This window comes from Euwallacea similis, chromosome 2 (assembly GCF_039881205.1).
Source record: "Euwallacea similis isolate ESF13 chromosome 2, ESF131.1, whole genome shotgun sequence".
Classification (NCBI taxonomy): Eukaryota; Metazoa; Arthropoda; class Insecta; order Coleoptera; family Curculionidae; genus Euwallacea; species Euwallacea similis.
The window spans coordinates 4,992,777-5,019,330 of NC_089610.1; the positions used below are offsets into that span (position 1 = coordinate 4,992,777).

General features: G+C 34.0%; 5 protein-coding genes across 8 annotated transcripts in view; 2 read left to right on the forward strand and 3 right to left on the reverse strand.

Moving 5' to 3' along the window:
- Nucleotides 1-6,791: 6,791 nt before the first annotated feature.
- LOC136419242 (myotubularin-related protein 9) lies at nucleotides 6,792-10,077 on the reverse strand. 2 transcript variants are annotated; one of them, XM_066405452.1, is made up of 8 exons: nucleotides 9,944-10,076; nucleotides 9,671-9,890; nucleotides 8,594-9,038; nucleotides 8,262-8,537; nucleotides 7,917-8,144; nucleotides 7,636-7,860; nucleotides 7,378-7,573; nucleotides 6,792-7,318 (listed from the first exon to the last, which is right to left on the reverse strand). In XM_066405452.1, the coding sequence occupies exons 2-8, from the start codon at nucleotides 9,815-9,817 to the stop codon at nucleotides 7,144-7,146; spliced, it is 1,692 nt and encodes a 563-aa protein (XP_066261549.1). In that variant the 5' UTR covers nucleotides 9,818-9,890; nucleotides 9,944-10,076; the 3' UTR covers nucleotides 6,792-7,143. The 2 variants fall into 2 exon arrangements, with proteins under 2 accessions (XP_066261549.1, XP_066261548.1); XM_066405451.1 differs by having other exon boundaries at nucleotides 9,671-10,077.
- A 603-nt stretch (nucleotides 10,078-10,680) lies between these two features.
- Nucleotides 10,681-14,267, reverse strand: LOC136419166 (4'-phosphopantetheine phosphatase). 2 transcript variants are annotated; one of them, XM_066405348.1, is made up of 4 exons: nucleotides 13,591-14,267; nucleotides 12,918-13,137; nucleotides 11,461-11,749; nucleotides 10,681-11,025 (listed from the first exon to the last, which is right to left on the reverse strand). In XM_066405348.1, exons 1-4 carry the CDS (start codon nucleotides 13,827-13,829, stop codon nucleotides 10,835-10,837), a joined length of 939 nt encoding a protein of 312 aa, XP_066261445.1. In that variant the 5' UTR covers nucleotides 13,830-14,267; the 3' UTR covers nucleotides 10,681-10,834. The 2 variants fall into 2 exon arrangements, with proteins under 2 accessions (XP_066261445.1, XP_066261444.1); XM_066405347.1 differs by having other exon boundaries at nucleotides 12,918-13,263; nucleotides 13,591-14,266.
- A 1,138-nt stretch (nucleotides 14,268-15,405) lies between these two features.
- On the forward strand, nucleotides 15,406-17,340 carry RpLP0 (ribosomal protein LP0). Its single transcript, XM_066403766.1, has 5 exons — nucleotides 15,406-15,555; nucleotides 15,843-16,236; nucleotides 16,471-16,595; nucleotides 16,748-16,984; nucleotides 17,099-17,340. The coding sequence occupies exons 1-5, from the start codon at nucleotides 15,502-15,504 to the stop codon at nucleotides 17,231-17,233; spliced, it is 945 nt and encodes a 314-aa protein (XP_066259863.1). The 5' UTR covers nucleotides 15,406-15,501; the 3' UTR covers nucleotides 17,234-17,340.
- Nucleotides 17,341-19,926: 2,586 nt separating this feature from the next.
- Nucleotides 19,927-26,554, forward strand: part of Dh44 (diuretic hormone 44) — a 48,829-nt gene continuing 42,201 nt past the window's right edge. Inside the window, exon 1 of one of the 2 annotated variants that reach the window (XM_066405972.1) lies at nucleotides 19,927-20,133. The gene's annotated coding sequence lies outside the window, so the exon portion shown is untranslated. The remainder of the gene's footprint in view (nucleotides 20,134-26,554) is intronic. The other variant, XM_066405974.1, reaches the window with a different exon arrangement.
- The window catches only part of Mpv17 (Mitochondrial inner membrane protein MPV17), a 48,613-nt gene continuing 43,661 nt past the window's right edge, over nucleotides 21,603-26,554 (reverse strand). Inside the window, exon 3 of the mRNA XM_066405970.1 lies at nucleotides 21,603-21,614. The gene's annotated coding sequence lies outside the window, so the exon portion shown is untranslated. The remainder of the gene's footprint in view (nucleotides 21,615-26,554) is intronic.

Consider the following 26,554-nt stretch of genomic DNA (forward strand, 5'->3'; position numbering starts at 1 on the left):
GAATTTTTATACAATGTGGCGCATTTTTTTATCGAATTTAAAGGGCACAACAATAATAGAAGCATGAAATTTGACTACGTTCTGTGTCTGATTTCTTACTGAAATTCAGGACGTGGCCATTTCACATATGAAGGGGTAGTCGTGCCTTATAATAGGTACATTAAAATTTCTCCACGCGTTCACTGTTCAGATTTTTGCTAAATTAATTAGTAGGAAACAATCATTTTTAAAAATAATTGAAAGATAATGCATATCTTTTCTATTTAAAGAAATCTTAAAAGATAATCTTAATATCATATTTCCTTAAAAAAAAAGGTTTTGTGCGGCGTTTCATCGTACACATTCGATAATCTTAGCATTTTTGCGGAAGGTGGCTCTGGATAGAACGCCATGATTGAAAACAATTCAATTGTTCAAACAATTGCGAAGCGTACCGAGCTTCTCTGGGCCACGCTAAAAATGATGATCGAGCCGCAATTTCCGAACTGAACGTGAAAAGTAGCGGTTCGAATTCAGGTCAGTGGCTTCGGTAACAAATTAAGTTTTATGACGGTGTTGTAAAATACGCTCAATTCTTTGCGTAAAGAAAGTGATATTAATATACCTCCAAAATCCATATTCAGGGTCGTCTGAAAGCACTTTATTTTTCTTATTTTCGTGAAAAGTACCGTTACATGATAGCGAACGGTGGCTACGTTAACCTTCAACTAACTTAAACGAGGCTGATGCCTACACGAATCACTTCTAGACCGCACTCTCCGATGAAGTACTTCAAGGGTAAGTTATTTTGTCATTTTTTTGTGCATCCTCGTTTGTTTCACTTTCCCGGTTGTTTTCATTTTAACCTTCGACTCAATAGTATTAAGTGGACCACTCACGTTGATGCTAATTATCCTAAATCCATTAGCAGGAAACACAGATTTTTATATTAAGAATCTGAGTCATTTCTTAGAAAAATTGAGATTTTGTATAGCGTCTATATGCATTGGATTATTGTGGCAGTTTTGCGGAAGATGGCTCTGGAATTCGCGCCATGATTGTTAAAAACAATTGAATATTCGTTTACGTCATACCGAGCATCTCTAGGCCACGCTAAAAATGATAATCGAGCCCCAATTTCCAAACTATTGTAAAACGCGCTCGCTTTGCGTAAGAAAAATACTGAAATCGTTCCAGTACATACAAGTAACACTAAAGTCATGGACTGTGTTACGTATTCATACACATAAATTAAGTTGTTGATCCATATTTCATTCAGATGCCCGTTTCTAGCAACCTTGCACCATAAGCTCATAATTCCTGACTATTTTTATATATGATAATTCCGCATATTATTAAAGTCATGTCATAGTCATATGCTTTCAGGAATGCAGGTACCTAATGTAACGTGGCATATCCTGAATTTAATAGGACTTGGAGGCGACTTGGAATCGCGTCCAAGTCACATTCTACTAATCCATTGTTCATATCTATCAAAAGACTCGACACAAAAGTCCTGAACTCTTACAAACGGAAGTTTTCTGGTTTGCTATATTTTTATCAATAATTTTTCCAAAAAAAAAAGGCAATAGAAACGTTCTTGTCCATTTTCTACACATTTATTAAGACATGTGTGCATTACTGTTTAAGTAATGTAAGAAGTTTGTAAGGCAGTGGTGTAGGTAAGACTAATTTAGAGTAACAATTTTCAACCATTCGCAAGACCAGAGAGCTTCATTAGAACATTTAAAATATTCGTTGGTGAATTGACGTGAAACGCCTTAGATTGATACGAATTTTTAAGGAGCGATAGACCGAAATGTGCCTTTTTCCAATAGTTATAGGTGCAGTCATGTAGGCAAAGTTTCTATAGAGTAGTAATTTTCCATAATTCATAATGTCAGAGAGCTTCGTTAAAATGTTTAACTGAATATAAAGGCTGAGTAATGCGGTTGATGCCGATGTACGTATCTTTCTTGTTACTCTCGTACTGTTTGTAGTAGTTAACAAACTTGATAGCACACTAACGAGTTTATGTGCATTTCTTAGTATGACTTGTTAACAGGTAAATAAATGAATTATTAAATTAGTCTTTTATGCAGAAAATTTTTAAGCCCTATTTGAAATTGGACCTATGTTTATATAAAGTATTTTTTCTTAAAATTAAGTCATCTTTTGTCTGTTAGTTTGTTTGCGAGCTAATAAATCATCCTGTAGATGATATTTCCTCACACTACATGTGTCTGTTCTTGGAAAGAGTGAACAAAATTTTAAATTCCACTTCTTTAAAAATAGCCCAAACCCAAAAGTCGTCCTTAACATAATAACTTTCGGTACCTGACCCAGAAAAGGTTTCGTTTTTCTTGGGGCGAGGCCACATGTCACGTCACTGGCGGTCCCAGGGCAAAGAACAACGGAAACGGACACTTGAAAGCATCGTCCAGCAAAAATATAAGAAGCCATATGCCTGGTTTTCATAATTTGCTTGAAAGATTTGAAACGTTGTGATAAAATTTTACAGAACAAACCAATCTTGATTGGGTTTTTTCATGCAATAATGTGATCTGTCTGGGTTGTCAATGGGCAAACATGTAGGTTTTGATTTTATCCACGATGAATATTTTCACCTGAAGCAATCTAAAAAGCCAATTTGAATTCCGATTTCTTCAAAACATTTTATCGTCGTCATAAATACCTGCAGGAAAAAAAAACAAATTCCGAGCCAAGTTTATTTCTATCAAATGCTCTCTAGTTGCTATTAGCTCTTAATAATTCGATGATTTATCTTAACGAAAGGACGAATCGAAACATTTATTCTTGGATTTATTACTAACTGCACATGATCATGATTAGATTCGTCTTATGTACCTCAATAATGTAAAATAGGCAGACATCTCGGCTTGGGAACATGTACCTACTTAAGTATATTTATTTTTCAAAGCGTGAATATAGCAATGAATCATATTTATGTTTACGCTAAAGAAATATCTCAAATAACTCGTCACATAATTGTTATTATTACTGACAAGTATACGATTACACCTGTAATTTTTTTTTTTTATGTTGAAGTAAACTACTACACTAAATTCAAAGGTGGATTACTCTAATGTAATGCACCTATACAAGAATCAATAAATGAAATGAAATCCATACAAAAAAAGTCCCAGCAGAAACTAAAGTTTGAAATAGAAATAAAATGAAGGAAAAAGCATAACCACATGAAATTTTTTGCCCTCTCCCATAAAATCTCATACGGGAATATTGATTTTTCATCAACATTTTAGTTAATTTCAAACCGAACTATTCATGCCCCTTTTTAGTTCTTAATTTATGCGGGTGATCTTACTAATAACGACCATTCGTTACTTTCATTACTTGTATCATAAAAGGGACATGCAACGTTCACTCGTCACGTGACCCGCATGTTGACACATGCCGAGTTTGAGGGATTTAATTATCTGCAATGGGAAGAAATATTGTATATACAATGTGTTCCACTAACGTCGGCGAAGCACAACATCGATCAACTGCAGGAAGAATATAATTAGAAGAGTTCTAAAAAGTTGGTATCTTCTCAAGATGGCAACATTTCTGGTTAGATCGAAGGTAGATTACCATTTTCTTGCTTCAAATGAAACATCCTGCAGATCTTTGCATTTTTGGACATCTATATCAAAATTCTTAAGGTATTTGTGTACTATACCGACACCTTTATTCGTTCTACTAGCCGTTACCTTTTTTTCACATTCTGACCTTTTAAAACGAACCTAAATGTATTCGAAATCTTCCAAATCGCCTCAAATTAAATATTTTGAAGAGATTTAAATCATATCGCTCTAATCTCCTGCGCTAACAGCATCAACATGAAACTCATGTGATGTTGAACATTTCATGCAACTCCCTACAGTTTTTTAAAGAAAACAAAGCGTTGTTTATGTTAAGATCACGAAAATTTTATGCTGATGCTATTGAGATTCGCTTATTTAAAAAAATTTGGCTAATTTATCGCAAACTCTTTCAACTTATACATTGTTCAAGTGCCCTTTAAATTTATGCATCGTTGTAGCTTCTTTTTAACTGTCAAGCTTGCTTAAACTACAAATTTTCAATAATACCATTTTAATACCTGTTTAACATAATGATATATTGCAATGCAATGCAACATACCTACATCTATTACGTCCATACTGATCGTCTCAGCAATTTTTATATCTACACACTTAAAGTCTTGTGATCTATAGGATCGACATATAAAGTCAGATTCGTAAACCACAGAAGAAAGCGAAAACGAGTCAACACTGACTTTATAATTTCCAGGCAGGTGGAAGAAGATTTACCTGAGAACTGAGAGCATCAGATATTCAGGGACGGATTAAGTTGTTTTGAAAAAGCTATTTTATTTGCGACGTTGTATTAACAAGTGAGATTCTGCGCAACAAGAGAAGCGAAATCACGCAATGTGACACAAAATAACATTTACTAATGAGTTTAATGCATTATATTTTCTAATACTGCTGTACAATTAATAAATCAGAAGAATAAGTCGGATATTTGAACATACTCAAGGTACGCTCTGTATCTACAATTGTGGATTATGAGATGAAGGTGCATGATTTGATTATGTAACTAGTTGCAAAACAAAACCCATTTAGAAACCTGTTTATACTACAAAAACTCGCACTTTATCAAAATTAGTAAAAGTTCTTTTAGAAGAAAATCCCCTTGGGGATTTTGTTTATTTTAAGGCAAAAAAATTCCCAGCTACGTCCCTGCATGTAGTATAGGTACACAATTTACCTGTGGCCAGGAGTACTACGACCTAAAGTACCTGTAACGATCTGCTTCATCTCAAATGCTTCACAACAAAGAGGTCACAATCTCAGGTCCGCCGTGTTTCACTTTTTTATTATTTTCACAATGACCAAAGCGTAACGACGTACTATTAACCGTCAGTAGCGGAACATGACGCAGCGCATTCGCTGAAAATATAATAATTATTGGAACATTTAAGATTTAGTCGATTTTCATTTGCATCTTCGAAGTATTTGGTATTTATTTAACAATACAAACAGGTGTAAATCTCAAAAATCCACAGTGTACAGAGGACTTTCATATGAAACAAAAAAAAAACTGAATCCTATGGCACTTCTTTGAGCCACAATTTTTTTTCTATATTGAACCGTTTTTCTACCGCTACGAGGTTTTAAGAAAATTGCTGACCAAGAACATTAAGGACACTGCAAATGCATTTTTTCAAAAAAATAACTTACATATTCCTATATTAACGTATCCTTAGATATAAGTAATCACTTTATAAGTATTTTTTCATCACATAAAACGACACAGGTCATAAATTTTTAAGTTCAAACTATTTTGATAATCTGTCCACAGGTCTCTTCCCTTCCACGCATGACAACTTAAAAAATTGAAATAATATCTACTTCTAAAATTTTATTATGTGCTAACGTGTGATTTACATGTCTCGCTGATTCATCTCTTATGTACATACATAGACCTGAGTTAGTACGGTCATGGTTTCTGTTTTATCACGCATAGATCCCAATTTGCGGATAATCACGGCTTTTTTTCTTTTTTCGATGGAGAGGTCACCAGCAACAGACACAAAGTTCTTCGTCATTGTTTTTTGTCCGACTAGTGGTTAAAGTTTTACCTTACAAGATCGTTTTAGGAATGGAAAAAATGAATTTATCGAAATATGGCATTAATAGTTGTTATAAGCATATCCCATATAAAATTGTTTACTCAAGAGAAATATTGCAAAAGTAAATAGAGAAGAATTAGAAAAAAAAAACAACTTAGTCACGCATGCATAGTGATCGCCGTTCCAATTCTTAATAAAAACCAACAAAATAAATATCCGTTTACATGTCCCATGTTCGTAACTTGAAACTCCTTGGTTTTTGTGGGCAAAGGTCCGAATGCACTCGGAAAGGCACTGAGCAGGTGTTATTTATCATTATTTGAATACCGACTCATAAACACCTTGCGAATGCATTGCATGGGGACGTTTATCAACCATTTTATTATTTTTTTGCGTTATTTTTAGTTACTCAGCTGCATGTTATCTTTGGGTTTAAAATTTTCCAACACTGCCGCACATATAATGTTTCACAAAATTCGCTGACACTTCCTTGAAAAGTTCGCTCCTATCAAGAGCAAGGGGGATATTATGAATTAGCAGACAAAACAAAACCATTAGCAACGGTATCGGTTGACTAAGAATGTGGCCGCGGTACGCCTGATTTTTGGGTGCCCAACCATTCTCAATGATCTGGAACTTAAAAATAAAATCCTACAGGGTCGTACTATGTTTATGTAAGAGTGTCTTTAAAAACATTTGTACAGATAGTTGTTTCTCTAAGATGGGCGACGTAGTACGATATTATGGAAAATATAGGCCAAAAAGTTTAAGAAGAAAAATATGAACTAAATCAGCCAAGACAAATTGATGTAGAATATTTTCATATTTCTGCAATGGTCGCTAAGGGACTCAATTAAATAAAAGCTATCCCTTCTATCAGTATTTGATGTCGTTGAGAATCGTATCAGAAAATTATCTGACAGAGAGAGAGAGAGAGAGAGAGATTTTTGTAAACTTGGAAAATCAAGGGTGGTTTTCCTTACATTTGATAACGATTACTAATACGCGACAATTTTTAAAAGTTCATATTGTTGAAAGAACTATGTCTTTGGGTTCCAAAAAATCTATTATTTATGAAGATGACTTAGGTAAAGTTTTTGAACTGACATTATTTATGGGATTGTGATAGGAATCTTCAATAAAACTCATATTTTATATTATATATATCTTTAAAATCTGCAGATATGTTATTTTTTTCTTTCTCTTAAGATTAGGATACATATTCTAGGCTGAGATTGAAAATGCGTGTAAGTACACGACTAAAAGATGTTTTCTCTTTCTGTGATTTTGTGCCACGGCTCAGAGATTTAACTTTGCTTGTCATACAACGTTAATGTCAAATGTGTGTAGTCAAACACGAGCATGTATGCAGATGTCAGTAAGTGTCGTGAATTTAAACTAAAATGAATGTCATTTGGTGAGTGCTGAATGGGTACGTTTTGAATATACTTTAAAAAGTCATAGATGTGTCGACCAAAACATAATTTCACGTTAAACTATAATCACTCATCTAACAAACTGTCATCGCTTTCCAGAGTAAAGCCTTGTAATTCTTTTTGCAGATCCATAAGTTGCTTTCTCATGCGTATTACTTTGGTTCTGAGATTCTTGTCGTTCTGAATTAGTTGGTGAACTTTTTGAAAGGCGCTTCGTTGATATTTCTGGTCAATTACCCACCTTAAAATAAAAAATTGAATCACTTCAAACAAAAATAGTATTATAAATTTTCTCGTTACCTTAGATATAGCTCATCCCATAACTCTAAACTAATAGGCGCTATACTAGGCCAAACAGCTGCTTTATTAGGTTCATACATTGGATTCAAAAAATTCGTGATTACGTCAGGTCTATTCAAGTACGACCAAAAACTGGTTGTCGATTCATTAAGTTTCATCTCTTGCCGTTCAAATTCATTATTACCAATAAAAGTACCTACGAAACAAATCCTAACTATTCAGCAACGAGTCGTGAAAACTATTTAATCAACGACTCACCAAAATTGCTAAAATAGGAATGTTCGAAAATGAGAATAAGCATTTGAGTTGTAAACTCGAAACTATAAGGAAATTGGTAGTGAAGTTGATGAATGCAGTCTAAAAAGAGCAAGAAAGTCGGCTGCTGGTTCTTTGTTCTAGAGTTAGAATAGCAGAACTTTGCGTGTCGAGTTTGGAATGGGTGACCCGCTTGTAGCCATTCTCGTTCAATTAGAGCCTGGAGACCTATAAGAGAAAATATTTGCATCAGCGAATTTATAAATAATTATTATTTATTTTACCTCTAACTGTTCGGCAATCAGGGTTAAGGATGACTTGAGCAACTGAGGTAACCAGTAAGGTCGCATCCAAACCCGAAGAACCATGAACTAACACAGAAGCTCCATCCTTATCCAAGCACTGAGCCACTAAACATGAGGTACTTAGGACATTTTGAATATGTGTCAACCAATGACAATTTTCCAAGCGAGCTAACCATTTATCAGTTGAAATTGATGAGTCATTGCAAGCTGAAACATTATATATGCAGTTTAATAATAATCGTATTATTAATTGTATTAAAATGGAAAAAAATTCAGATAAAAAAAAACAAATACTGGAAAATACTAACATTATTTCCCACTAACCATCAATAAGTTTGCTGAAATGATCCAACACACTGCCGTCACACTTAACCAATTTATCCAAGTTTTTGCATATTTTATTCCATTGTGGATAATGTCCGTCAGGTTCTGTACCACCTCCTTTACTTTTACAGTGACCTATTAATCCCGTACTTCGCGTATCGATTATATAGCCTTTCTTATAAGGGCCTAATACTGCAGTCAAAATTTTCTCATCTGCCCTAGACCGTTTGTTACTGTTTGTTACTAGAGGTTGACTACTGCGCAATAATATGGCACCTACAAGAATTTTTTTTTAGAAGAGACAATCAGCTAAATTTAACTAGGCTGCCTGCCATTGTCATGTTTATAACTTAGAAGAGGAAATCTCCCTTCCTCTCTAAAGCTAGCAGCAGCACTTAAAGTATTATCATCGACGGTCTTAGGAACTACTAAAACAGAGCTATAGCTTTTGCAAACAGAAAAATTTCTATTTATGTGTGAAATTCTCCATTCTTCACTTGCTAATAGCTTAGCGAATTCCGATTCAGGTCTAAATAATGTAAATCCATCTTCCAGAATACTGAACATAGGTCGATAGAAAAATGGGTAAGACAGCTCTGGTTTGTTCAGACTGGCTAGACGTTCTATTGAGTGGTAAACGTTTTGGAAATCGTAAGTGGATGGTATGTCTAATTGTAATTGACGAAAGTCTTTGCATTTTAAGATTATGGTGCCTCCATTTTGAGTCGCTCCTGGATGGTGCTTTTTTTCAACTGTATCTATGGCTTGAATCAGAAGCTAAAAACAATATTTTCCATTAAAGCATTTAATTTTTTCCAGTGTTTAGGTTGAGTGTTATGTGAGTGTTAGGTAAGTTTACCTGTTCTGAATGAGGTTTAATAATGAATAATAAAACACATAAATATCTAATTCAATCTTTTTAGGGTGTGTCACATTGAGTTTTAGGGTCAGGATTTAAAGAATCATTCATCAGAAAGACCAAAAACTCTTTTGCCCCCTGTTTTTAGGCAATTAATTTCAAATTTAATATAATTTTCAAATAATTGAATTATTAATTCAAATAAAAAATTCCAAATAGATAAAAATATCTACTGCAACGTTGTCAGATCTATAACTTTTTCAGTAGCCATGACAACTTAATTTTTTAAATGGATGTTGCACCCATTATTCTTCCTGCTTAAAGAACATTTTTATCTAACTTATTATGGTATGATTCCTTAGTGAAATTCACAGCAATTCAAAATAACTAAAATTTCTTGTTTGATAATGTGGCTCTGATTGCTGTGGAAAATATAATCTGTGGAAGTTTTATATAGGTGTTCACATAGGAGTGCTATAGTAAAAGAGCTAAGCAAACTTGCTGGAGCACCTTCATTTGATGAAATGTAGAAGCAGAAGCATATATTTACCCATAATTCTTGAACATTTTCCTTTCGAGTAGAAAGTATAAGGTGATGGCCAGTAATACACAAAGTTCCATCGATAGGCTCATGAAATGGGGAATGCAGAATCACTCCATCCAATTTTGGGGTAGTGATCAATTCAGCAAATTCCATAATTATAATTTTGAATATCACTTCCCTGGATACTAGATACCAGTCTGCTTGAAAACTACTTCTTATAACATTTCTATAAATCCATGGAATAAAATAACATATTTGTACAACTAGCAACTAAATTACCGAAACTACTATTTGCTTATCGTTACCTCCAAATCTGCACAATCAATACATAATCCTATTAAAATTAGATTTTATATTTTCTAAGAGATATTTCCTCTAATGTTTAAATTAGCTATTTTCTTACGTTAACCTCGTTTTTTCTTCTGGGTTTTCATGGCCTCTACACTCATAATCAACGTTCAGCCAAACGATTATTTTTTATTAAATATGAAAGACTATCTTACCTCAAAAATAAACAAGAAAAATAGAGAAATATACCGTGCTTTAAAAAGTTTCTAAAAATTACTGAAACGTATACATGTATAATTTCAATTATGGAAAATAATTTTATTGACCGAATGGTGAAGGACTTAGTATCACCCAAAAACCTCTAGAGAATGTTACTGTAATTGTGGACAGAATTGCTAGGGAATCATTTTTTTTACAATAATGGCTAATGCCTATATGCTGACCAAGGCATAGTTATGTGCTTGTCAAAAGTGTACTTAACACCATAGTATTTTTAAAATCACAATGGCAAATTTTTGTAAATTTAATTAAGGTATGAAGATTTTTGGACATTAGAATAAATTTTCTCATTGAGTACTTGCAAACGATTAAAAAATTTCACCTGAAATTTGCCTGACAACTTCCTAAAGCGTTGCAAGTCCTATATCAAGGGCGATAGACCTTGTGAATCGTTAAAAGAAATTTTAGATGTTTTGTTAACTGCTTCAAAGGGTAAAAAAACATAAACATTTTATCCAAACATTTATTGTATTTTTACATCACATCGTGACCTTAACAGAAAAACAACAAATATATATTTGTAAGAATAGGAAATATCGTCGATCTCTATATACAGTAATAATAAGGTACAGTTAAGAAGTTAAAAATCAGGTACGTTCCATTCTACACCGCTGGTTCATATTTAAAAATAACGCTAAATTGATTAGCGCCTAAACTTTTGGCCAACCATTCGTTTTTCAGCACGGCTATTTTTATACTGTCCACAGCAAATTCCGTATTAAGATTAGTGTGAACTGAGCGCCCCATTCCCTCTAAAACTATTAAGTCTGATTCGACCATTAAATCACAGAGTTCTACAAAAAATATATATATAATTAATATCACCATATCGATTTTAAATAAGAAATTGATTATATTTTCCGCCTGTTTTGATTGGTTTGTTTAATTGCACGTTTAGCAAATACTAATCAGAATAGATAACTTTTCTCTTTACTGTTACTTGAAATACTTGAAAATATTCTATTTCGTCACAATTAATTACACAAATACAAATATCAATCGATTTAATCTCAATTTCTAAAGCAAAAGAAGCTAGTAATTAAATGGTCCTTGACTCTTAGCAAAATTGTGACGGTTATTGTTTATAGCAAGATCGATTTGATCACAGATTATTTATCTATAGCTTTAACAAGTATTTAGTCTTCTGGTTATGAACGATCTTGAAATACACATATGTGCGTACTACTCGGCTGTAAAGTTGAAGATGATAAAGTACTTGCCAATCTTACCACTTGGTATATTTTTAAGATCCAAACATGGCCCTTTTTGTCCATTCTCAATGGTCACCAATTGACCGCTACTAATGGCACCTTTTAAAACATTGCACTGTTGCGCTGCGCTACAGCAATATAAATTGAGTTCTTGGTAGGTAACGTCGTTTAATGACGGGTAAGAATTGGCCGTCAATATCACACGAGTTCCCATAATTAAGAGCTCCCTGATAAAAGGTAAGATTCCTAACACGAAGTCGACTCCTGCATTGTCGACGAATATCACTGCGCTTTTAAAGGTGTGTGACTGCAACAAAAGAAAATGATTTCTAGTACGAGCTGAAATAGCAACTGAGAAAATTGTAGAAAGATTATCGAATTCGCCCTGTTATGATACACAAAGATGTATGGGGACTGACACATTTGAGAGACAAATTATTCTCATTTGAAATGCTTGCAATCTGAATGACTCGCTCCAAGTGTACATCAAATAAAGAATAAGTCATGAAGTATTGTGTGACGCAACAACATTTAGTTGTGGCACACATGCATCAATGAATTTGACAATAACACAAATTCAGATGTACGCTTGTGTCCAGTTGACTAGTGCATACAATAAAGACGCACAAAACACTTGGAAATCGTAATTCGAAATTTTTCATTGTAGATGTATGTTATTAATTAAATGCAACTTCTGGAGCGTATAAATATTAACGCAATAATATCATCCTGAATAAATATGACCACATTAAGATGAAATTTGGTAACATGTGGCACATTTTTCTGCTTTAGTTTTTCTTAATGTGCAGAACAACAACACTCAAGTAAGTCTATAATGTTGATGTTTTCTAAAGCATTATAATGTTCAAAAACTTTTTACCTCCACTTATCATTATCAAGGACGCACATGATGATCTCCCTAGTTACACATAAATATTGTCATGGAGATAGAGTGTACAATGCAAAATTTGTTATATCTGTTTGATATTTTATACAATTCCGTACTTATGGAAATGTATTGAAAAATCTGGGGTTCATATGACTAGCAAAAATGGTTATAACAATATAATAAATCTATCATTGTTATCAGTTTCTAGGTATATATCAGAAAAATCTCAGACATTTAAATAATGATAGAATTTATGATAAAGATCAAATTAAATTTATAAGTCACTAAAGAATATTCATTTAAGTAATTCTTTGCATTGCTTATGAATATATTAAATGGTAAGGAGATGAAGAGAATTTTTAATCAATCTCCAATCTGTCAAGAATTTACTACTACCCCATATATGTGCATACAGCTACTCAGTATTTTCTTGGTTTTTTAAATATTTATAACCATACTATTATTTAGCTGATATGGGTTTAATTAGGGGAACAGCAAAAATGATGGTCAAGTTTAGATGAACCCATGATTCAATAATTTGGTCTTAGTTGTATAATGTTATATCCAAACTCCTTTGCATACTTACATTTAGTCTTTCAATCCATAAATTCACATGATCTATAAACCATGGCCTCTCCTCAATGGTATCCATTGCATGTGATAAGCCAAAAGTTGGTACCTCAGCCAACATTTTAGCAACTGCTGAAGATCCCCAATCGAATACATTCCCAGCCAGCACCCCTTTAATTAATTCTAACCATTTCTCATTGAAATCATTTATTAAATCTATCTCATCAATCCTCTCCCTAAAATGGGTTAAAGCTTCTCTTGTCTCAGTCTCTTTTTGTAATCGCCATGCATCCTTGAAATGGACTCTTAAATTTTCTTCATTAAAGTCTAGTAACGTCCTCACACTGAGAGGTATTAAAGTCCTAAAATTTTCCCCAATAAAATTTAGGGAGGTGTTATGATAATTTAGTGTTTTATGAATGAAAATGTGAAATTGTAGCAGAAATGGTAGAAGTAAAATTTTGGGAATATTTAACTAAATTTCTAATCCTATTCATTTGTCAAATTTGGCCAGTCACTGTCATTTATGTCTATAGAGAAAAACCATCTGCACTCCATGGCAAACTGAGATTTTTAATAAGTGGGAATAACATATATTTATAGGGATCCTATGCATTCTTAATTTCTTAATCATGTTCTTGAACTGATCTTCCTATAGATATATATTAAGTTCAGTAATTGGTACTTACCTTGGATCTGATTTAATTTTCTCTATCAACTGTCGAAACTTCTGCAAACATGATTTGGCATCTTCTGTAGCTTTTGGATTGTCAGGGTTTAACTCCCCAGCTTTATCAACAAATTTGGCCACTGTTCTTTCAAGGGTCACCAACCAATAATTTCTTGCAACTTCATTACTTAATAGATCCTGAATATCTGGGGTGTAATTCTCAGGGTCTTTCAATAATGGACAAGTTCTGTTGTTCATTTTAGGTGGATTTCGACAGAAGAGATAAAAATATCAAGACCTAGCTCAGGTCAACTCAGAGTCACCTAATGCTGTGGTTTGTTTCTCAGACGTGGATGTGTGAATAGAACAATAATTTATTATTTGATTTATTGATTTACATGAGAATCACATTGCTACCAAACAAAGAATTTTTGAACCAAATGTAAACAAAGAAAAATCATATTTACATAGACTAGAAGTTAAGTAATGGTGTATTGTCAGATGGATTTTAATTGACGATAAGCCACTTCAACCGCATATACAAATGTCCACTTTTCCAAGCAACACATAAATTTATTTGTAACAGTCAGAGCTTATAAAAAGAAAAACTCAAAAACTAATCAAAATTTAAAAATATCAATAAAACACTATATCAATCTGATTAACATTAATGATAATAGACACATTGACAGATTGTGTCACTGAACATAAATAACTAATAACAATCCCGTTTCTCATTATCTTTGAACTTTCAGGAAAACGGGAACGAAGTGGAACTAAATTAGAACTAGAACTAATATCATTTCCTAGCATTTCCAGATAGATTGATTTGCTAAGTTATTCCAAAGATGCAACATCCAAAAAGTCGGTCTCATATATTTTATAAGGGCCAAATTCACCTGAACTGACCAATGAAAATTGCAAAATTAGTTGACAGTTTATGTTAAAGGTTAACGTTCTTTCTGTTTTTGAACTTCGTGCTAATTTATCATCTAGAATGGCGGTTGTCGAATGTCATATAATGGCAGTTGACGTATCATCTATCTCAGTCTGCTTGCCGACAACCTCTCATGCCAATATCCATCTCTCTCTTCGCTTCTATTTTTGCTCTCTGAATGTGTGCTCTCTCTCTTTCATTGCGCCTGTGTTCTTCGCCAAGGTAAGACGTATTTAATTTTGTAAATTTTCGTTTTATCCTATGAATCCTATGAATATTTGAAAATATTTTTACAAAATTACAAGGGCTTTTTATCCAGATTTCTGTTTATGTAAACCATCACTCTACAATTTATTTTTAATCCTTTTATGAATTGAAAATGTGAGTTTCACAAATTTAACCTCAAAATCTTCATCTAACCAAGCATTTTAACGTTCTGCTTTAAATATTTTCCTCAAAATAGTAGATTTTACAATCGGAGGTGCTTTAAAGCTGTCACTTTAAAATTAAATTTTTGCTTGAGATAGAAAGCAAATAATATATTATTATCCCAATGGAGTAATTTAGAAATTGGAAGCAGCTAATGTCTTGGTATCTTAATACGTAACAAAGATTGGAAAACGTCTCGTCTGTAAAAGTCATGGCGAGGAAAGAAATGAGACAGAAGTAATTTAGAATTTTGCTTGCTTTTTATGGCATATTCTAATGGCGTCAATTACTTTGTCTGCTCTCAGCTGTTTAGTATACTTGCTCTTCAAATTCCATTTGAAATAAGTTATTATAAAGCACTCAGAAATACAACAAGGGAATAGTACACTGAGCACTCCAAGTGATGGTTGAGCAGTAAACAAATGTCATCAATTAATTCAAGTCTTGAAATGATAAAAATTTTGGAAATAAAAGTGCCCTGTCAAAACAGCTCAAATCTAACAATCCTCTATAATTATCATTTTCAGTTCTTAAATTCGACAAGAGTCCCTAACCACAGCTACGATGGGTAGGGAGGACAAGGCAACTTGGAAGTCTAACTACTTCACCAAATTAGTAGTAAGTATAAAGATTTATGTAGGTGCTAAAGAAGATTAAATTTACATAATACAAAAATTATACTTGTTCTTGCTTGATTATGTATATTTCTTGATTAAATAAAGTATGATTTGGATTAGACAGAGGCACTTGGGCATGAAATATTGAAACAATCAATTTTTCATTGCTTAAGTTATCTTTAAAGAATATTTACCTAAAGGAATTTGCAGAGATGCATGACACATGTCTATACAAAATGAATTTTTTCCATGTTAACAAATTAATGTCAATTTATTTTTTGTCTGCAGCAACTACTAGAAGAATATCCCAAGTGTTTCATTGTGGGCGCGGACAATGTCGGCTCCAAACAAATGCAACATATCCGTATTTCACTCCGCGGTTCTGCCGTGGTTCTTATGGGTAAAAACACCATGATGCGCAAAGCTATTAAGGGCCACCTTGAGGCCAATCCATCCTTGGAGCGCATTCTTCCTCATATCAAGGGAAATGTTGGCTTTGTCTTCACCCGCGGGGATCTTGTGGAGGTCAGGGATAAGCTGTTGGAGAACAAGGTCAGAGCGCCTGCCCGTGCGGGTGCTATCGCTCCACTATCGGTAGTAATACCAGCTCAGAACACCGGATTGCCTCCTGAGAAAACTTCTTTCTTCCAAGCTTTGAGCATTCCAACCAAAATTTCCAAAGGTAATGTGTGTTTTTACTGTTATGTTTTGGAAGTTTCCCATATCACAACGGGTTCAGCAGCCTTTAATGATGACTTATTTTTCGTCTCTTAACTGTAGACACTGGGGGGTAGTAATTAAACCACCCCGGTTTTAGCTACAATCCATATGGGGAAAACTTTAAACTGATAAATTTTTAAATTTACTTTTAAAAATCACTTACACTTGTGAGCATTGCAGCACCTTTTTGTAACAGGTACTATTGAAATCGTTAACGATGTAAACATTTTGAAACCTGGGGACAAAGTTGGAGCCTCCGAAGCTACGCTTCTCAACATGTTGAACATCTCTCCATTCTCGTATGGTCTTCTCGTTGAACAGGTAAGTTTGTATGTCTATGAAATGTCCATGTGTTCTTCAACGTAAATGGTATTGAAATGTTTTCTTGAGGTTTCAGATGGGACGGGGGGTCATTTGATATTAGTAGCAATATGAAACTAAATTGGTTATTAACCAAATTTGCTTGTACTCAGGTCTATGACTCTGGAACTATCTTTGCTCCAGCCATTTTGGATATTAAACCTGAAGACTTGAGAGAACGATTTTTGGCCGGAGTAGCCAATTTGGCCGCTGTCTGCTTGAGCATCGGCTACCCAACCGTCGCCTCGGCGCCCCATAGCATCGCTAACGGTTTCAAGAACTTGTTGGCTGTCGCTGCCGTCACCGACATCGAATTTAAGGAAGCCGCCACCATTAAGGAATTCATCAAGGTCAATACATACATAGCTTATGATATACTTACATGAATACATAGGGAAGAATAGTTTTTTTTTAACTTGTCACAGATTGTCGGGTTTTTAATAAATATTCTTTGGTACTTTCAGGACCCAAGCAAATTCGCGGCCGCTGCTCCAGCTACATCCGTTGCTCCCGCAGCTGCTGCCCCCGAAGCGAAAAAAGAGGAAGTTAAGGAGTCGGAGTCGGAAGATGACGATATGGGTTTTTCTCTGTTCGACTAGAAGAATCGCTTTGCTTCTTCACCGGTTTGTTGCATATTATTATTATAATATGAAACAAACCGGTGTAAATATTATAAGCCTGACAGTCCATAAAGAAATGAAAATTTTGTTTGTTTTTTTTTATCACAACAGATACAAATGCTTTAGCGTTGAAAACTGGAAAGCTAACTACACCCATTTTACCGATCCTGAAAGTTTCAAAACGTGAATTTGCGACAAGGTATATTTGCAGACAGAAATAATGAAAACTTTGTAGTTATTCATGACTGCTTTTTCTCCTTAGTCTAGGACTGGATGTTCAATCAATTCCCCGGCATTCTACTAAAATTGGTACTACCCGTTTGACGTCATAGGTTAGTGCCTAATTTGACAAAAAGGCGGGTAAAACTACAATTAGTAAAGTTATATGCTTTTAAATCTTCTAGATCGTGGTCTCAAGTAATAGGTATGTTTAGACCCAAGAACAAATATTTTTCTCTAAGGAAAAAAATGGACGTGTCGAGTTGCAAATCTCCGGAAAAAACGAGACAGAAACGGGCATGGAATGAAACTAAGACTATCACGTTAAAACTTACTAAAAGGTACAATGAAACATTTTTTTTTCGAAATAATTCGCAAACCAAAAATAGTTTTGTAAACCTGTTTGTTTCATGGAACTATTCCCTTGAATGCGCAATTCTTCCCACAATTAACGATAACTTCGTGAAATCCTCATATTCGCCTTCCTTATATTGGGCTTACCACTATGTATACGCGGAATCGTCTCAGATCAATAAAATGTAGCGAAACTTTAATATAATTTATCTTCTCGAGAAGAACAACTTAAGTAACCTCATTATTTAAGAGAGAAAACCTGCCGGTTTCTTCGGACAGTTGAGTGGCTCGTGAAATATGGGCGACATATTAGAGAAACTTCTAAGATTATTAAAACTAAGAGAAAGGTCCGGCATGTATATTTAGAGTGTCCCTTTTTTCACTGTAATGAATTAGGTATATTTTTCAGAGGTTTGACTGAAAACATAATACGTTTGATGGTTTCGACATACATTTAATCGTATGTATCTCCTATGCTTAAGGAATCGTTGGCATCATACGAGATATTTATTTAACCAAAAATTTAGAAATTTATTACATATGTATTGGTGAATCAGTATTATTGACGGAATAAAAGAAATTTAAGATATATGCTATTCCAACTTGCTAGAAATCTCGGCGTTCCATGGAACACAGCCATTTCTTTCATGTACAAATAATGAACAGTAATTAATGAGTGTGGTTAAAAATTCAGCAAATCTCAAATTTTATTAGAAAATCATGATAAATTCCTGATATTCATTTGTAAAATTTGGCCACTGTCCTTTATTTATACAGGGAATGGCACATAACTATGATTTATATTCCGACGGGATTACCATTAGGCCGTCACATTCCTTGTTCAAGAAGGTAAAAGGTCAGAAGGATTATCCTAACGATTCTAGATAAATTTTTTTCCAAGCGTTTTATCGTGCAGTCCCATCACAAAAACGTAATGATAGAGAGAAGAAGAACATGACTTAACTTTTGCATTTAACTAGGAACAATTTTCCGGACCGTCGTTTGTGACGATTAAAGGTTTTTGGATGTCAAGTTTTTTGCTTGGACTCGTGAACTCCAAAACCTGGTCGCTGATTTATTATCAGTATGATGAATATCAAAATTAATCATCATTTTTCAGAACAATCATTTTTTATAAATATGGCCGTAAAGTGTCTAGGTATCAACACTAACTATAAATAAATATGGCTAAGGTACATGATGCAAATTATTGTTGCATCAGTATATTATCAACTAGAAAATCTGAAGACTGGTTTCATGTCTATTAACTCTCGTGAGTTCGATTTAACTCTAGTCTAACACATGGAACAGAGTACCTACAGCAGCGCCCTCTAGTGGCCCTTTGCCGATGTTGCATTGACTGGAGATAAACCGAACTGAGTAGTGCTAATAGACATGAAATCGGTCTTCGGGATGTTCCCGTTGTTAACACATTGACGCTAAAATAGCTGGTCTCATATACCTTAGCCATATTTATTTCTAATTATTGTTGGTGCTTCATGCTTTATAAACGAGACTTTTTTGACTTGGTGGCCACGCTATTCCCTGCCGTTATGCTTATTGCAGCTTCGCCCGTGAATCAGAAGAGGGCTTTGCTGCAGGTACTCTGCTTTGCAGAAGCTACATACCCCTTGATGCCATTCTTGTGGATGTGTAGGATCAAATCAGCCTTTTCTTGCATAATTTTTTGCGTTTATTAATATTGAGGTGGAGTTTTTACTTCTGAAGTTGAATAGCGAATAATAAAAATTTTTTGGGCGTTGGTTCTTGAAATTTCCCAAATATCGTAATGACCGATTTTGGTCTCGGTATGTGATTTCCTATCAGGTCACCATGGTACAACAAAAAAAAAAGGTATCTAATTACGTGTAGACACTCTTCTCAATCAATTTTAACATAATTTTTCGTGTTAACCCCCTTTTACCACTTTGGCTTAATCTGTGGAAAATTATTTTTTCATCAGCTTTAGACCTTAATCGAAAACGAGTACTTGACGAGGTATTAAAAATTGTCAAATCGCGTTGATTAAGTGGATTTTCTGCCCACCGGTGGCGTCACTTCTTCACGCGCTGGCCTGCGCCACCTCGACGCCTTATAAAAACGGGCCATCACCGTCGGGACGCCACAACTCGCGAATCCTCCGGAGCACAGAAAGGGGCCCTGGCGTCGCGTTCAATCCAGACGCGCTTCACGTATATTTTTCCGGTTTTCCGACCTGTTGAGTCTCGATTTTCCACAACTTCCGAGGGAGAAGAAGTTCATTCCGAAGCGGCGGCGATCTGGGGCAAACTTCCAAAGCTTAACAGGTAGGTAAAGAATACTATAATGTGATCACAATATATTATGGAAATAAGTATGTATTATTAAATTGACTTTTAAAAATATTAACGAATTTACGTCACATCTGGACAATTCTGAAACCTCTTTGCCTCAGAAGACATTTCCTCTTCCTTTTCCCTTCAACCACTCTACTAGAACATTTCCAAAATTGTTTTTTTCTTTGCTTTGTATTTTATAAATTATAATTTAAGTATTAATGTAAGTGTTTTTGTCATAAGTGCGGAAAGACCAAATGGTTAACAATCTCCTTTTCTGAAAATAAACATTTATATATACAGGATGTCCGCTTCTGGAGTTCAGCTATAAGAATCTTTGTAACCAAAAATATATGAGATTGGTTAAATCGGGGAAAAGTTAGACAATTTGGAGGTTAAAAATATGTCGTTTGAAAGTAATGTAAAATTTCGTTGACCTTTGGAGGTATTCGAAAAAATTTTAAATTTAGGAAAAATGTTATTATTTTTTCAGCGCTTGTGACGCGGTAGGTCAACATAATTGACGCTTTATCATTGCAACTCTTCCTCTTCTCTTCACCTCACGCGGGAATTTAGAACGCGCGCACAGGAAAATTCATTTCCGGACGTGTAATGAACGATACGCTTCATCATTAGACTCTGAAAACGATAAGGGATACATTGAATTGAATTACGTGCTCCGGTAGTTCATTTCTTGGATTTGTAGACAACGTTGCAAGAAAAAGCTGCTGCTTTGGAAAAGCGAGTAATACTTGTAGCGGAAATCGAGTCTGAAAGGCAGAAAATTCTGTTTTTCTCAGTTTTGTTTCCTTTAATTTGATTGATTATTGTTAACTCCACATTGCCTCCTACTAGCTTCTTACTCAAGACAAATCACGGTGATATAGAAAACAGAGCGTCGGCAGCTATTGTCAGTATTTATGCTCCAAAAAAGTAACTAATTTAATATCTAATAAACTATCTGGGTGTAACGTTCTGTCAGACAGGACAATAGGATTTTAAGATTGAGCACGTGTGAGCCGTTATCTCCCCCTCCTCTAAAAATGTAATAATTTCTGGTTCTGGCTGTACTCTTCAATAAATCCTTAAAGTATTGAAATATAGCGTGGATTCTATAAAACTGAGAATTCTATAAAAGTTTGCTCCAATTTCACTTCATTTATAGGTCAAATGTTTGCTCTTATAAATTCCTATCAGCCACTTATATGAATGAAAAATCCGAAGCTATAGGATGTACATCAATTACTTTCCAACTACTCGTATGTTTTCATTTTACTGAACTGCGCATTCAGAGCTTCCATTTAAATATTAAATATCTGCAGCACTTTGATGCATTTATTTGCAATTTCGTTCAAATCAGGAAAATTATTAAGCTACCATTTTTCCCCATTTACTTACGACGTAGGCAAATACATATGATTAAATTAATAATGCATTTTTTTTTTTTTGAGGGGGAGTAACGCCCCACACACCTGGACAGGTGGAATTGCACAACGTTCTCAGGTAAAACTAACACAGAACACCCTTAACTAAGAGCAAAAAAAATGAAATTCTCATCCCTCAGTGATTAAGAAGAAGAATTTCGAACATCATTGGTTTATCGTTGACTTTCGTTTTTTCTACTCCTTTTTCCTGAGATCTAAAGATGATTTGTCTCAAAAGCGTTAGCCGAAACTGAACTTTGTAGATAATTCTTGATTGACATTGCAATGGTAAGGAACCCTCGTTAAGAAGCTGAAACTGGATGATTAATATTATTTAATTAACCAGGGAACTTGGGGCTTTAAATACAAATTATCATCAATTATATCCACCTACGCTCGAAATAACTTAATATAAATTTAGGTTTTGTTTGATAAACGTGTTTACTCTATTCACCAATATCCGCAAATACTGGAAAACTTTATAGAGTTCTTTCGTAAAGAGAGATTTATTTGTGGGCGTTTATATCTAGATGAAACAGATTTAAGGTTATGATTTAGTTGCGAAAGATTGCAGAGATATTATTGGTACATACTGATATATCAATTAAAAAAAATAAGATTATTCAGAACTAAAATGCTGGGTTTTATGGACCCTCCTAAATAAATACATTTGAAAAATTTAACAAATAGATAAGTATTTGCTGTATAAAACTTTTATTGCAGAGTTTTTTAAACTATTTTCACAAACCAAGATATTGCATGGATGGGAAAGACATTTGAAAAAATCCAATTCCCCATTAAATAAAATATGCAAAATTTTAATGTTATAGTTCATAATCATATGTGAAAATAGAAGTGGAACTTAAGTTATTACACAACATTGGCAGTTTCCCGGGAGCTGTATTTATCGATTATAGGAAAATTATAACCAGCAAAAGTTTGAAAATTTGTCGCATTATTAAAGTAGATGTAGACTTTCTCGTTTTCATTTATCTTTTTAATTAAATTTATTTCAGAATTTAAGTTAAGATAGCTCTAATATAAATACTACTTAAATTTTAGAAAAAGTTTATATTTTTCCTTAAGCTTATTTGGTCAGGTTATTCAAAATGATTACTTCAACTTTTCCTTTTTCACAACGTAGTGATGTCACATCTGAAATCCGATGTTTCAATTTTTGGTAACTATCATCAGCTTTATTTTTTCTTATTGACACCATCTTGGATTATCACATTTTTGAATTCACCTTTTTTCTGATTTCGACGATGTATTACATGTTACATTTCATTCCTACAGTTTGGTGGAAATATCAAAAAAATGTGTTACTTTCCCATAAACAATAATTTAATGGGAATAGATCTGGTAAACGTGTCGGCCAACGTATTGGATATAAGAAAATACACCAAGCTCGACTAAATTTCTGTGAAGACTTCATCACGTAGACGAAGAAAAGTTTCACTGGCAAAATATCAATCATTTTGAATTACCTCGTCAAATAAACTGGGGAAGAAACAATAACATTTTTCCAAAATTTTTGTTTTTTTCCGAATAACTCCGAAAGTAATAAGAATTTTTCAAATTTTAAAACAGCATATCTTTGAACTCCAAAGTGTGTGACTTTTCTTCCATTTAACTGACCTTGTATGGTTACCGAGATCCTTATGGTTTTGCTCCAGAAATGGACGCCCCATTCATACGTATACAAGATGTTTCAGATTTTAATCGGGAAAATTTAACAGACGATAGAACTCTGAAAAATTATGAGAAAAGTTCATATGAAGTTGCACGTTTTAAAGCTTCGTTACCGAAATATAGGGTGTTAAAGTTTCAGATAAAAAAATATATATATTTCACAGCTGTCTAAGTTTTTGAGATATCAATTTGAAATTTTGCCGGTATACTACTATTTAAAATCCACTCGATTTGATTTAATAAGTCACTGTGGAAATCTACAGGGTGCTCCTTTTTCGGGGGTCAAGCTTCATTTTATTATCCCAAATTTTTTTGTGGGGTGCCACTGATTTTCAGTGGGCTATGGTTTAAATTCCTTATTCAATTTAGAAACTTTTTTGTTTCTTGGGTTTTTTTCGTATCTGTCACCGTTTTCCTGTAATTTGCAAATGTATCACCAATTAGCTGTAAAGAATTTTGGTTAGCGTAGCCATTATATAGAAAAATTTCAAATGGCCATGCCACCATGTCAACCGATTTTTTTAGTTGGTTTGAAAGATTACATCAATTTTGTGTAATTTTCACTTCGAATGAATATGCAGATATTCATTTTATCTATGGATACGTGAATGGAAGCGTCGAAGAAGCAATAAGAATATCATAGACGGTTTCCTGCACGAAGATTACCCGATGCTCAAATATTTATTAATACTCACCAGCAATCTAGAGATTTTGAATTACGTAACGGCAATGATCAAAACTAGCAGATCAGAGCCAATGATAGAAGAATTTTAATTTTTTTTTTGGTTCTAAATAGTGATGTAGCTGCAAAATTTCAAATTGATATCTCAAAACCTTAGGCAACTGTGAAATAAAATTTTTTTAAAATCTGCAACTTTAACACCCTGTATTTCGGTAACGAAGCTCTAAAACGTACAAGTTCATATGAACTTTTCTCGTAGTTTTTCCTAGTTCTGCCGTCTGTTAAATTTTCCCAATTAAAACCTGAAACACCCTGTATAACAAAATTTACAAACAAAAGATATTTTCGATCAAATCACCAACCATGTGTAGAAAATCGTTAATTAGCTGAAGATTCCAAAATTGCTGCCAGGCATCAGTTTATTGCGAAAATTGTAGTTTACACGTTGCGTTAAATTTGTCACAATAATCCACAGTAATTATGTATTGTTCCATGACGTTTATTGTCCGAAGCTTACAATTTGAATATTCTATGTAATTCACTGATGTGAAGAATGTTCCCAGACCTATTCAAATTATAATTGGATAGGTACTGCCTTTGCATTGTCTGATACCCCTCAATTTAAACAGCGGCGTTCCAAAACTTTCTTACATGCTTAATGATAATAAAATCGTTAATAAAATTAAAATAAATTTACATTTTTATTAGTGGAGCGGTTCAACTAGTGCACGTGTTTAATTAAAAACCCAAGGCAGAAATTCATAACTGAGACAAAAATTAATGACCACAAACATTTGCTTTCAGCTTTTAAGTTAATTATTCAGAAAAAGTGCGCATTGTAATTGTAATTTGTAAGTAAACTCTTGTTCGTACTAATCTGGTTTGCATTTTGAGACTCTTACCGAATTTCTCGTGAAGTGTTTCGAAAAATACCTCCATGTTTATTCTGTTTAGTGGATCTTCAGCATTGTTTGGCATCTCCCTGGAATTTCCGTTAATGCTCTTTAACGTAACGTAAACTATTCAGTTCTGTTCAATGCTCATAAACAGTCGGCAGTTAATGCTGCCATCAGAAAGGAATTATCCTGGATATTATTGTCACATTGAGACAGTAATGTTACTTGTATTAACAGACAAAATAAACCGGGGCGTATATTGCAGATTATACCTGCAACGTCGTCCAATATGTATGGTCAGTATACATCTACAACAATTGCAGATATACGGTGGGCGATGTCGCAGCAATAATCCGCCCATGTAGAAACCGAATTTCTGCAAAAACAATGAATTAAAAATTCCTCGTTTTATAAAGAATTGTGCGACATTGCAAATACGCGGGGCTAAAAGTGTCATCATAAAATCTTGTGTGATCTATCAACGTCCTTATTCGGATATAGGAGAAATTACAATTCAAAGAAATGTATGAAAAATACCGAATATTAAGTAAGTTTTCCAAATCACCCATAAATACTGAATAACGCAAACGACCGACGAAATCAGTAGATTGTTCTGAAAATTTAAAAATCAGTAGAAAATAAAATCGTACATATTTTTTGGCCACCCAGTAAAGTAAACCTTTGCGTGTATTAAATGATACAGGTCTAAAAGGAATTCAATTTACAAACCGTACTCGATATTATTTAACGACATGCAGCGTAAACGCTGTTTAATTTCCAAGGAATGTTGTTGACGCAAATCTGCAAACAGAAACGAGGATCAAGTTTAAATTAAAGCTAAGGTGGTTTTGGCCCAAAAAGGCTCTTTTCATTATACTTCAAAAGATTCATTGATAATGGGTTGAACTGTAAATGAAAAACACCCTAAAAACGTCTCTTTTTTGGATTTTAGTAAAGCTGTTATTACACGGGCCACTTAATCGTGAATTTACTCACGACACCGCTTGATAAATAAATTGGCCTATGTAAAACCCTTTTCAGAGGTAAACTCGTGAAATCGTTTTTAATGTTATTTAAGTTTTTATTCTTAATCAGGTAAAACGTCAACCCTTGAAACGTTTATTATGCATTTTTTTACATTTTTGGTAATCACGCACTATATCATGAATTCTCGAAAATTGTCAAGCCCCTCGAGGCTATTCTTAACAGGAATTTTACTCCGTTTCGAAGCAATCTAACCGATCTCTTCATTAATCATCGAGAATAATGAAACAACCCAGAACGACATGATCAAAGATTGCTCATTTTTTAAATTTTAAAGCAGACATTGAATTTTTCAAGTCGTCTAAATCACCCTGCTTCCCTAGTTTTGACGAACCTGAAGTAACCTATGTCCATTTTGTTAGGAATTTTTTATGGTGATTGTTGACCGTTTGAATTCCTCGATTTAGCGCAGTCACATGTTAATAATTTTGGTTCAATACTCCCGCAAAGCGCATTTGAGTATCATGAAGGTCATCAGTGAGTTTTTTTGCTATTCCTCAAATAAAGGTCGCATGAAATTAGATCGGGAGTCTAGGGCCCTGTTAATAATCGACTCAGACTTATTGTTAATACCAACGTATCCTCGAAATTTACAGGTCTTCTATTAATTTACCTAATTTATCGTTACTCCTGAAAACTCTCTATATTGCCTCACGTTGTCGTTAATAGTTTTA